Source organism: Pseudorca crassidens, chromosome 6 (genome assembly GCF_039906515.1).
Source record: "Pseudorca crassidens isolate mPseCra1 chromosome 6, mPseCra1.hap1, whole genome shotgun sequence".
NCBI classification, from domain to species: Eukaryota; Metazoa; Chordata; class Mammalia; order Artiodactyla; family Delphinidae; genus Pseudorca; species Pseudorca crassidens.
This window is the reverse complement of record NC_090301.1, coordinates 23,310,129-23,323,552: the sequence shown is the minus strand read 5'-3', so window position 1 is coordinate 23,323,552 and position 13,424 is coordinate 23,310,129. Positions and strand designations below refer to the sequence as shown.

The 13,424-nt window shown below is 36.2% G+C and overlaps 1 protein-coding gene across 1 annotated transcript in view; it reads left to right on the top strand.

Annotated features, from left to right (window-relative positions):
• SPAG16 (sperm associated antigen 16) overlaps positions 1 to 13,424 on the top strand; it is an 891,359-nt gene that overhangs the window by 410,485 nt on the left and 467,450 nt on the right. The window contains exon 11 of the mRNA XM_067740696.1: positions 9,487 to 9,630. Within this exon, the coding sequence (XP_067596797.1) occupies positions 9,487 to 9,630 (144 nt within the window). The remainder of the gene's footprint in view (positions 1 to 9,486; positions 9,631 to 13,424) is intronic.

The window sequence follows — 13,424 nt, the reverse complement described above, 5'->3', positions numbered from 1 at the left end:
CTTAGCAAATCTCACTTTGGCCTGATTGGCCATCTAATTCCTCCCCTTAAACTTACACTTTTTATTTTATTCATCAATTCTGGCTGTGTGCATCTGGCCACCAACCCTGAATTCCACTTGTCTGTGTGTTTAAATAGCTTTAGTAAGGTGTTTTTGTCATCTCAGTTCTTACTACTGTCCCCTTCATCTGACTCCCTGTTCCTTCTCCTCAGTCCCCTGGAAACTGATGGGGCTCACTCACTGGTGCTCTTCAGCTTCCTCTAATATCACCAGCTACATACAGGGAGTGCCAATTAGTTTCCTTCTCTTGTCCCCATCAGTTCTGCCACATGGCCTCTGACACAAATGAGACATGATGATGTAAATTCATTCAGTCTTAGCACATTTTTCAATATAGAAATTGAGACTCAGGACGATTTATGTAACTTATGATAATTTCAATATATGTCTCAAATTGCAAAACTTATTTTGTAAAAAAGTATTGAATTTTAGTCAGTACTCCTTACTAATAAAGCAGCCATACATAATTCATTTTGGCTTTCTAATTTGTTTATCAGACAGGTACCAAAAGAAGTTGTCAAGAGTTAACCATCATCACAATCATCACACTGGCTTGGTGGTTTCTAATAAATTAGGCCAAGTTCAGAACAGACTTTTGTACTATACTTCAATGTATAAGTGTACCTCAATTCCATGTCTTACGTGGTAACACTTCCAATTATTCCTAGATTATATGTAGCTTATATTTCTAAATATCCTCCTTGAAAAGAGATTTTCATGATAGAGCTCTTACCATGAAGATGTTTGACTTAAGCTTAGAAAAGCGTCTACTCTGTGTCACTAATATACTAAGGAAATGGAAAATTCTTATATTTATAACTACACAGAATTCTTGTAGATTGCTGAAACATGAAATAACCAAATAAACTTTATTATTGAAATGGGTTTCTTAAGAATATAAATGTGTAATGTAACTTTTCAAACTTGTTAAACCATAAAGAACTACACAGCAATTTCATAACATGAAACACAGTGTGTATAAAACTATGTAGCATAAAATGTTCAGCTGCTAAGGTAGCAGGAACGTTCCAGGAACTATTTTCATAAATCTGGAAGTGGTTGACCTGTTACATTGATCTTCTTTATTCCATTTACTAAAATAGTGGGGCCTGTATTCCTCTGTCTTTGGAGTTTATAAATTTCATCTAGTTGACTCTGTGTATCTTGAAATGGTCTTTCTTTCACATATTAGAACAACTTCTGGAACAAGAACTTCTGGAGGAGATGGAAATTATATATTGTTTAGCTTAAGAATATCCTTTCTTAAGGTTTGTTTTATTTAATAAAACAGGAATGAAGTGAAGGAGACAGGATAAATGATATTACATTTTTTAATGTAAGAAAACAGAAACATAATAAATTTAAATAGCTTTTCTTAAGGTCCCTGATCTTAAGAATTTTAATTTGGGAGATAATTGGGAAACGGCCTGGCTTGTGTACTCACCAAAGTGGGAGCTCCCTCCACGCTATGAAACAAAGGTGCCCAGCTGTGTAGATGAGGTGGTAGTAAATTTTGCAAGATTATGAGGCTGCATATTTGCATATATGTTGACTTTTCACAAATGATCTTTGAGTGTTGGTGGAAAATCTTTACATTTGTATATGTATTGGGGGAATTTTTCTTATAAAAATACAAATCTACAAATTTCAATGGAGCATTTATATAAGTATATAGAAGAGGTAACAAAAATAGAATTGCCCTAGAGATGAGCCAGGACACACATACAATCTTGCCTGCCTCTTCCCTTGCCCATGACTGGGATTAGAACTACCAGCCACGCAGCAAGGCAAGGGGAAGACTATTTGGTACTCTACCGACTCCAAATTTACTGTAAGTATGAGGTTGGAAGAACACTGGACAAGAAAAATAAAAAGGAAGTGTTAGCCTTTATGACTAACTACCCTCTGGGGTATTATTAATAATGCCACAAACTGTGAAAATGCCTCATCTATTTAATAAAAATGAAAGGTAGGTACTACTTTCCAGATCCTGACAATATAAATCCTATATAGTCTTGAATAAAATCTATAATATTACATTTTTAAATTTAAAGTGCCCAGGAAGTATTAATATTTCATATTTTCACATTTTCTTAGCTGACTTCTGAAAAAGAATGGGACCTGATATCTTATTTTGACAGATTTTTTCATTGTTTTGTGCACACATTTGTTTTATGGCTTTTAATCCATTTTACTTTGGCACTTTTTTAAAGTACACTTAATAATTTAATATTCTTTATTAGTGAGAAGAACTATGAGTTGACTGTTCCTGAGGATAATGGCAAAAAATATTAATATACTAAAGTGACACCTTTCATAATAATGAGGAGCTGTGTGTGAAATGGATCTAAAGCCATTATACTTAAGTTACTAATGTATACTCCTAGCTACTGTTTTGTTTTTTATCTCTTGCTCCCCACTTTCTCATTTTCCACACAGGAGCTGGAGAGATCTTTTAAATAATTATCATTCATATATCAGTCTCCTACTTAAAACTATTCAGTGATGTTAGGATAAATGCCAGTCTCTTTTTCTCAGCCTGTGAGGCCGCATATGATCTGGTCCTTGCTTTCCACCTGCTTATCATCCATCCTCAGCAGAGTCCTCGCCTCTCTCTGTAGTCACCCTGGCCTTCCTTCTGTCCCTTGAATACACCAACTCCCTTGAGCCTTAGCACTTTTTTTTTTTTTTTTTTTTTTTTTTTTGCGGTACGCGGGCCTCTCGCTGTTGTGGCCTCTCCCGCTGCGGAGCACAGGCTCCAGATGCGCAGCTTCAGCGGCCATGGCTCACGGGCCCAGACGCTCCGCGGCATGTGGGATCCTCCCGGACCGGGGCACGAACCCGCGTCCTCTGAATCGGCAGGTGGACTCCCAACCACTGCGCCACCAGGGAAGCCCGAGCCTTAGCACTTTTGTAGGTGCGGTCACCTGTGCCTGAAACCACCTGCCCCTAAATTGTCCTAAAAATACTTCTTCCTTCTTGCCATTCTGATCTTGGCTAGAATGTCATGTCTTCAGTGAGGACTCTGGTAACCACCTCATCAAAAATAACATTCTCGGGGCTTCCCTGGTGGTGCAGTGGTTACGAATCCGCCTGCCAACGCAGGGGACACGGGTTCGAGCCCTGGGCCAGGAAGACCCCACATGTCTCGGAGCAATGAAGCCCATGCGCCACAACTACTGAGCCTGTGCTCTAGAGCTCGCGAACCACAACTACTGAAGCCCGCGTGCCTAGAGCCCGTGCTCTGCAACAACAACAACAAAAATAACATTCTCCTACAAATCATTGTCATATCACTTTGCTGGTTTTTCTCATAGCTAGGCTATTCTGTTCAGTCATTTGATTGTTGCTGTTTGTTTCCCCACATTCACATGTAAGCTCCCTGAGAGTGCTGCTCCTGTCTGTTTTGCATACTGCATCGTAGGCTCTTAATCCATATTGGTTGAAATAAAGAGTAAAAGTTGCATGTTAGAGTGCTTTGTAAATCCTGATGCATACCCAAATATAAGATGCGGTTATTAGTGGAGCAACAGTCAGACAGATGTTTTGTATATTTTTGTCCTGGTCAGCTGGATAAAAGCATGTGCAGTGTGTGACTGTGTGCTATCGTTAAGGACAAGTAGATAGTGGTCACCCACTGTTCACAGGGCACACATTTTGATATTGATTCATTTTCAACCCTCTGAGCATCTTCTGTGTTGGAAATAATTAGAGCCTGTGAAGGAAACATTTACAATGCTGAATAACCTAAAGTGAAGACAGGGGTATCTAATTAGTCTTTCTTGTGACAATCTTTTTTTAGATTAATATTCTTCTCTCTGAAAAGTCTAACAGTGGCGCTTATGTCAGTGACTCTGTTGATAATTAATAGTGTTCGCCATACACCCCCACACATTCCCTCCAAAATATCCTTGTGTAACGCCACTACTGGAAAGAACAATTTCGATTAGAGAGAAGAGATTCTGAAGTGTATATCACATGGTCTATTGTAAGGGATGTGTCCTATTATAAAAGAGAGAAAATCTCTGATAGAACATAATATTTTATGTAACATGCCTGGTATATTGTTTAACAAAACATTTTATGGATACTTCATCAGGACTGACTTGATTAAGAGGCAGGATTAGCATTCACCCACAATTTCCTTTTTTGAATCCTTAAGATGTTTTCCTGTACTATTTTCACCCTAGTCACAGGCTTATTAACTTAGGAAGGAGGTGACAGGGCCTTTGTCTTTGAATCTTGCAATTATAATTAATAGTAAGTTAAAGGGAAGCAGAAAGGTTATATTCAAAATTTAAAGTAAAATGACTTTGTGGCACTTAGGGCAGGCGCTAGGAAGATATTAAGTAAGAACTCATTATTCTTATTAATTAGAACTTCGGGAAGACATCTTTGAGAAGGAAAATCATTTTATGATTAGTTAGAAGAGGGATACCTATTTGTGGACAGAACTTGAGGAGAGGAACTGTGTTGTCTTCATCTCAGTACGCCCAGGGCCTCGCAGAGCCCATCCCCAGTGACCAGAAACTACTTGATGCTACCTGTGTACATGAAGGCAGGGAGAGGGGTCAATGTGTACGTATTGTCCACTGTTTCCCGCAATACATTCCTAAAAACCACATTATGAAAGAGACCACCACAAAGCTTCCTCATGTTCATGTGTGAAAGTATTATGTGTGGGTCCTACATTTTTGTCAGATGATTTAACATCAAATAAAGTACAGCAATGTCTGGTGTCTATCAAAACCACATGGAAACATCATTTTTCTCTAAATATTTACAATTTTAAGGACTAAATTTACTACCTGTGATCCTTAAAAGAGGCATGTGTAGATTATAGAAGTTTACATGAAGGGCCAGGTTACAATGAAGTGCAATGATGTTCAATAATAATAATAGCTAATATTTATGGAAAGCTGACCATGCTTAGATGTTGTTCCAACCGCTTTACATATACCAACTTATCCTCACAGCACAATACCCTTATGGGTCAGTTTTAGTATTTCCTCCTTATTTGTGAAAAGGAGAGTTACATAGTTATGGCAGAGACCATATGGTCTATAAGCCGAAAATATTTACTCTCTGGCCCTTTAAGAAAATGTTGGCCAACCTCAGCTTTAGATCATAAGTACTTGTTTTTCCAATCAACTTTGATCTATTTCTCCACCACTCTGAACCTAACCAGTGCCCAACTTCCAGAAAATAAGTGACAATAGTTAAAACCTTTTCACACATCATTAGAAAAATGACAAAAAAAAATTATCAGTGGTTTTGAATTTTAAGATCATCTCAATAAATTCCCTAGATAAAAATAATACAATCTTCAGTGTGGCTTCTTCTCCAATGTTATCATCTAAAAAAAGGAAAGGGATGAGGTTCTGAGCTCACTTTCCAGAGAGAGATGGACTCTGGAGACAGTCTGCTCAAATTCATGTCCTCCCTCTGCCACTTCCTGGGTTTGTGACCTTGAGTAGATCATTTAACCTCTCTGTGCCCCAGTTTCCCTATCTGCAAAATAGGAATAATAATAGACCTAAGTCATGGGGGCATTATGACCGTTAAATGAGTTAATGTATGCCATTTGGAGATCAGGAACTGACTCCTATAAATTGTTAGTTATTTCTCCCATTTTTCAACTTCTTTAAAAGACTGATTTAGAGGGCTTCCCTGGTGGCTCAGTGGTTGAGAGTCCGCCTGCCGATGCAGGGGACACGGGTTCTTGCCCTGGTCCGGGAGGATCCCACAGGCCGCTGAGCGGCTGGGCCCGTGAGCCACGGCCGCTGGGCCTGCGCGTCCGGAGCCTGTGCTCCGCAGCGGGAGAGGCCACAACAGTGAGAGGCCCGTGTACCGCAAAAAAAAAAAAAAAAAAAAGACTGATTTAGAGATAAATAGAATGATGAAAGTTGAGGCCTGAATATACTGGGAAAATTCTCAATGAATTAAATGCCCATGGAATCAATGCTTATTAAATATCCTTCTACATTTATGCTTTATCTATTCTTTACAGAGAATATTTATTTATTCTTTGAAGAGTTCTCTATGAAAATAGGTGAATAAAACATTAATGCCCTCTGATAACTTAAAGAATAATACAAGGCTCATAATATTAGCACAAGAGATCAAATTAATGAGTTTATTAAGTGCAACATGTAGTATATTAGCACAAAAGCCTTTGTAGATCAGAATGTACAAGGGGTGCTACTCACCTGGTTTCTCTTATAGGACCAGAGCATTTTATTGTAAAGAGTAGGGTCCTCTTTTTAAGACTGTTATGTCAGGTGGTACCCAGCTCTGATATATACACTGAAAATTCCTAGATATATTAACTCAGGACTTAATAATGACTAAATGACTTTAAACATTTACTGGGAATGATATCTCCCATCTCTGTTACAAGAATTATTGATACTTACAGTACACACATATAAATAATAAACTATGAAAGACTGACACTAAGTAAAAATGTCTAAATTCATGATCCTCAAATTCAGACCATCCTGGATTCAAAGTCAGCCTCCATCTATTATCAAACTTGAGCAATTTACATAATATCTCAACCTCTGTTTACTTAGTTATAATATAATAAAACTAACTGTACCGAAGTCAGTCCCCCCGTCAGACGTATGACAAGTATGTACTGAATAGCTAATATATCCCAGCCACTCTTGGGGGTGAGTATACAGCAAGTACACAACAAACAAACAGACATAAACCCTTGACCTCGTGAGCTTTCTTTCTACTTGTTGTGAGAATTAAGGATTTAGTACAAATTCTGGTGCACATTTAGTTTTCAAACAATGTTGGATATTATTGTTGTTAATTGATGATGGAGAGAAGGAGGAGGATTTCAGACACCAGTGCCTCATTATGGAGTTGATAATGACACTCAGCTTCACTAAACTTCTGTATCTGGGGGAATATTTCTGGTTCGTGGCCCCTGACCTGTGTTCTCCCACAAGGAATGATTGGAATCAGAATCTGCAACTCCTTTTTTTTTTTTTTTTTTTCGGTAAGCAGGCCTCTCACTGTTGTGGCTTCTCCCGTTGCGGAGCACAGGCTCTGGACGCGCAGGCTCAGCGGCCATGGCTCACAGGCCCAGCCGCTCTGCGGCGTGTGGAATCTTCCCGGACCGGGGCACGAACCCGTGTCCCCTGCATTGGCAGGCGGACTCTCAACCACTGCGTCACCAGGGAAGCCCAGAATCTGCAACTCTTGATTGGGGATCTTTATCACTATGACCCAGTCTTTGCTGGTGCACTTATTCTGTGACTAACTCAATAACAAGTACTTGTTAATTGATTCTTACGAGAGCATTAAATTCCCTTCTATACACGCTGGAAATAGTTCTAATCACTTAAAGACCATTTCATAGATGATGTAAATTATACTTTTTAAAGAATAAAATATCAGTGTTTGACTGAAACTGGTCCAGAATAATTAGGAAAAATAAGTCATATGTAATGTTAGAAAAGAAATATATGCATAGAGAAACCTGAGAGTGTGATTAGTGGGATGAGTTCTCGGGAAGTTCAGGTGTTATGGAGGGGCCCTCAAAGTAGAAGTGTTCAGAAGAGTCTGGAAAAACACTTCCAAAACTGATTAACCACCAATAGGTTTGTGTTTATCTTTTTTTTCCCTTAACTTCTACAAATAGTTTCCCCCACAAAGTCATTTTGGAAACTTATCTTTCAAAGTCCGTAAAGACATCAATGACTTTAGTTATCTTCACATAAAGAGGGTAATTTATCATCTAGTCAAGTGTGCATGTGTCTGCCCGGAAAGCTGTGAGCTAACATACATCATACTCAGTAGTTTCAAGGATTTGGTTTGCCTTCTTATGTGTGTTTGAATATAGAATTCATTTCAATCTGACATGTTTTACCTCTCATCATATTTTTCTTCTAATTAAGTTCTATAAATGTATCCTCTCCCCAGTTTGAGCTGTAATAAATTCCTTTCCTGAACTGGCCTTCTGGAAGTCACAAACCAATTATGATGAATTACAAAATGAATAATTCCCCTTCTACTATGTTTATTTTGAGCAGCAAAGTGCTAGAGAAAAGGGAAACTGTTTCACCAGAAAGAAGGCCCTGCTCATAGTAGTCACATGCCTGTGAGTTGAATAGTTCCAATACTGACCCCAGCAAATTTCCAAAACTGGATAGGTCTAATGGAAAGACATGATTTTTCAGCTCACAATTCTGGGATTTAGTGGTATTATTGGAAGGGATCCATAAGGAGAAAAGTTTTGCTCTCATGTAAGCCCTGGAGTTACTCATGTAGGTATGGACCCAGACCATGATTTCTTTGGGAAATTGATTTCCTAAAGTCTTTTTTGCAGAAGAAGGGAACAATGCCATTCATAGAATGGACTGTGGGAGAAATGAATGTGTAATTCTTATTTTTTAAGTCATTATTTGTTTAAGTCATTATTTGTTTCACTTCACTGTATAGGCAAGTAAATGCATTATGTCTTTGATTTGAGATGGCTATGTTGAAACTGAACAATTTGTTGCTAATATTTAGGCTGGTATTTTAATAGGTGCTTAACATTCGGCACATTCGTTCCCATTACATTGTAAGGCATAGATGAAACGCTATATAAATAAGATTAAAGCATTGCCATAGATAAAATATCAGGCATTAACCTTTTAGACTCTTGATTTTAGAATGGATTAGCTTCAGTAAATAAATAAACAGCCACAATGATCATAGTCTGGCTCAAATAATACTGCTTAATGTGTTAATCATTAATTTTACATACGTCTTTCTCAATTCCCTCTATGCCTTTATAGAGTGGGAATTGTCTTCTGCATCCTGAATTCATTACTGTAATTTGTGTACTGTGCATTGACTGAAGCAAATTTAGGTGGCATATTAATGAAGAATTTGAGCTCCTTTGTGTAGATAGTGGACCATGGAGTTAATGTTTCATTTATAGAATTTATTACAGAACTATGATAATGTGGTTATGATTCATGATCTTTTCCTGGATAATGCCTGATTTAAGATACACTATAGTCTGAAAAGAAGTTTGCTTTTATATAATAAGCATGGCTACTGGTCCAAATATCCTAACACCAGATTTTCATTGGCATAACTTTTCCTCCCTGAAAGAAAAAAAACAGAATTATTGTTTCAAACCAGAATTAGACATGAGCATTCACCTAAATCAACCATCCCATTTTTCACATGAGGACTGGGATCCAGTGAAGTTAATTAGATTGATGGCATTCAAGAAGCCATAAGCTAGAGCTATAGCCAGGACGTCGAACCTGGCTCTTCTGGCTTCTGAGCCAGCATTCTGAGTAAGCCGTCCTGCCTGGCTGAAAAGGATCATCCCTGCCATTTCATTTGTTTCCAGTAGGAAACCATTCACTGTTATCTCCCCGTAACTACCTTTTCTTCTCTTTCCCTGTGTAGCATCATCACGCACCCCCGCAAAGACATCCTCATCTCCTGTGGGGAGGACCGCGTCTGGAAGGTGGTGGGGCTCCCCAAAGGCAATGTGCTTCTCACAGGATTGGGCCACACCGACTGGCTTTCGGATTGCTGCTTCCATCCCAGGTCAGTACACACAACTCCCAGAGCCAGCCTGATCTCTCCAGGAATGCATTTGTTTACTCTGTGTCTTCACTCTGCTGGCTTTTTTTTTTTTTTTCTTAAACCACTTTATTGAAGTATGAATAGGTGTACATATTTAATATATACGACCTGATAAGTTTGGAGTTAAGTATACATCCTTGAAATCATCACTACAATCTATACCATAAACATATCTATCATCTCCAAAAGTTTCTTCCCATCCACTTTATTTTATCATCATCATCATCATTATAAAAATACTTAACGTAAGATCTACCTTCTTAGCAATTTTTTAAGTATTCAATAAGTATCATTTGCTGTAGGCTCTGTACTATACAGTAGATCTCTAGAACTCACTCATCTTGTATAAATGAAACTTGAAACTTTGTACTGCCACTTTTCTCTCTGCAACCCCACCTCTTCCACTGAATTTTGAAATGTGTAGATAATGTTCCTTTGGCTTTCCTTATATTGACTTTAGATTGATTGCTTTTGATATTTAGTACATGTAAAACTTAGTCCACATGCTGATGCATTTAAAAAGAGTAATAAGCTTCCCAGGACAAGCATTAGAAATGCTCCTTGTACTCATAAGCTATGAAAAGGCACATGAATTTCAATAATGCATATCAGTGTTTACTTTGCCTCTGTTAATCTTGCATGTTTTCCTTTTAGAATTAAGTTTTCTACCAAAAAGGATCAGGAGGCAGTGATCAATTTCTTTAAAAATTTCAATGATACTCAAGACATTAAAGAAAACAAAGCAGAACTGAAGGCATTGAGCCCTGTAATTTTCAGGATTCACTGAATTTTTGTACCAAAAGAACAGGGGCACAGAAGGAAAGACACTGTTAAACATGTAGTACATTATTCTGGTGGCAGGAAGCTCTGCCCACAGTTGCTTGTGGTCAACTGCTATCCCTAATCCCAACTGTCTTCTCTTATTCAACATTATGCTTAACATTTGTTAAGCATCTGGCTCTATCTGGCTCTTTCTAACAGTCTCTGGTCTAACTACTCTTGGAGATGCATAGTCCGTAGTGCAACTTCTCAACCATTCCACTGGGAAATTTTGGTCTTAGGAGGACCTTATTGATTTTTTTTTGTTTGTTTTCACAAGACTTTTTTTTTTTAAACCATCTTTGTCTTATCCTTAGTATGAATGTCAATGAAATTAGATTGAAATAAAAGTAACTAAATTGTCCAGAAATTTGTGTGTTAATGAGAAGAGTAAACTAATTTTTTAATTTTAATTTTTGAAAATGTTTTTAAAATATAATTTTAAAATTATACCAAATAATTTTACCAAATAATCTTTGGTACTAGATGTTTGAATTTAATTTTTGAACATGTAATGCGTTCTGTATCTGGTATATGGATAAACAAATCTGCCCTGCCTCTCATGTCTCAGAAACATAAAGCCCATCTTGCAAGCAGAGACAACACAATTAGAAGTGTAGCCTATCACTTCTGTAGCTGCTGGGCATACTAATCAGATTTCTATAATACCCTGTCACCATGACAACCCGTGACTCTGAAATTTTCTCATTAATGTTTGACCAGCACATGGTCCTTTTAATAGATCTTCCTGTTTTTCCAGTCAATTACTGAAATTAAAATGAGGTGAAATACATCATTATTCACTCATAGTATGAATTTACTTTCAGTACTTTCTTTGGCAGAATTTTAGTAAAATGTAGCCACACTCCTTTTTTCTAATGCATGTGGGATAAAAATAACGGGAGAAAATACATTTAGCTATATGTGTTTTAAGTAAGAGATAATGAATAGCAAGTGTTCCATTTGTAGAATTGGTGAAAATAATAAATAATTATTAGAAACTACAGCAAAAAAGCTCTTTTTTATTTGGGGTAGAGATCGGTTCTGAAGGAGTTTATATTTCAGGCCTCAGACATTTTATAATGCTTACTGCATGTAAATCAACACCGAAGACCATACATTATGGACTATAATATATATAATATATGCATATATATACATACATAATATTTATACCTTAAAAGTTGTTTCTGAAATTTAAGTTTGTGATATTTGATTTTTAGTTTTGCTTAGATAATTTGGTTGGTAAAAAAAGAATTTATTGTTAAAGATAATATCTTTCCTATTTATATACTCATCTATAATCAAAGAATCAAACATAAAATAAATTTGATTCAAATATGACACTTTAGTCTGTAGTTGGATCTTTGATTAATAAATGCAGTCATAGTCTTCCTCAGAGCCCATCTTTGTGATTAGCTTGGTTCTGCTCCCTTGGATGACGTCCAGAGTAGACACATTACAATGTGACACCTGTCTAATTCCTCTTCTCTTCACATAGAAAAATAAACTCCTACATTTTTTTTACTTTATTTTTAATTGTAATTGTTTCTAGTTGAGTGTTTTCTGTAACTTCCAGTTGTATGTATTCCTGATTACTATGACATTCAAGCCACTGTGTCTCCTGCCACAGTGACATAATTCAGATTTCTTTTGGGGGTCAAACCCACTTGATATGACAGTGGTATATACACTGAGTGACCCAAATCAGTCTTAGTCATCTTGTTTCCCTTGTCATAACGGACATCTTCAATACATAAATGACGAACACAACAGGCATAATAATATTAATATCAGGAAAAAGAGGACTAACAGAAAAAAGTTAAAATGGGAGGGTAACTAAATATCACTTGAGGATCAGATAATATGATGTTGAAATATATAAAACAAAGCTCGTAAATAAAAGAAGATTCTGCCAAAAGTATAGTCACCAGAGTCAAAGACTTCAAAGTATATCAGTTTTTAATACGTGAAGTAAACAAAGTTACAGTAGAATTAGAGAAATTAATAAAATAGCAAGTGTATTTAGTGTTATATATTGAACTTTATACTTTATGAAGAGAGATTGTAGATTCTTTGAAATCATTGTTAGGTTTTTAAAACTATATAACTCTTAAACCACAAATTTAACATAAATGAATTCTTCAGAATAACAAACATACAAACTAAAGTTTGTGAGCAAGATTCAGTAGTAAAAGAAAATAAATCAATAACTAAAATATAATAAAATCTCAATTATTAAAAAGTAAATAAATGAATATTGGGTCAGAGAACTGTAAACAGTTATTACCTAGTTGATAAACAGTCCCAAACACAATACTTATCAAACTTACGAGATGTAACCAGAAGTGTGCTCAGAGTAGAATTTATCACTTTGATAGTTTTATTTTTTAAATGAAAAAAAAGAAAATAAGTGAATTATGAATTTAAATTAAAAAGTACAACTGGTCAACAAATATAGAAAAGCAAAGAATGGATAAGTGAAAAGTAGAAATGAATGAATTAGAATAAAAAGAGTACATTTATATTAATACAAAAGGTTTTTTTCAAGAAAAAATAATAAAATAAGGAACTATAATATTGAAGTAAGTAGATAACTCAATAAAAGAAAAAATACATGTAGGAAACAGAAATATTAACCTTAGCAATTTGGAAAGAGTTAAAACCATAAATACAGAGATGAAAAAATATATGTTTGGAATTCTTGATAAAATAATAGATTTCTATGAAAATAAACATCACCAATATTGAATCAAGTTGGAGCAGAGACCCAGAATAGATTAATAACAGTGGAAGAAACTGAGTTCTAGAAGTTCTGCTTTTCATTCCCATCTTCTGAAGTTTTATGACTGAGTTTTAAAAACTTTATTTAAAAAAAACAAGATAAATTAGTTAATTTTTAGGTTCACTGAATTTTCTGAGGACAAGAAAAAAAT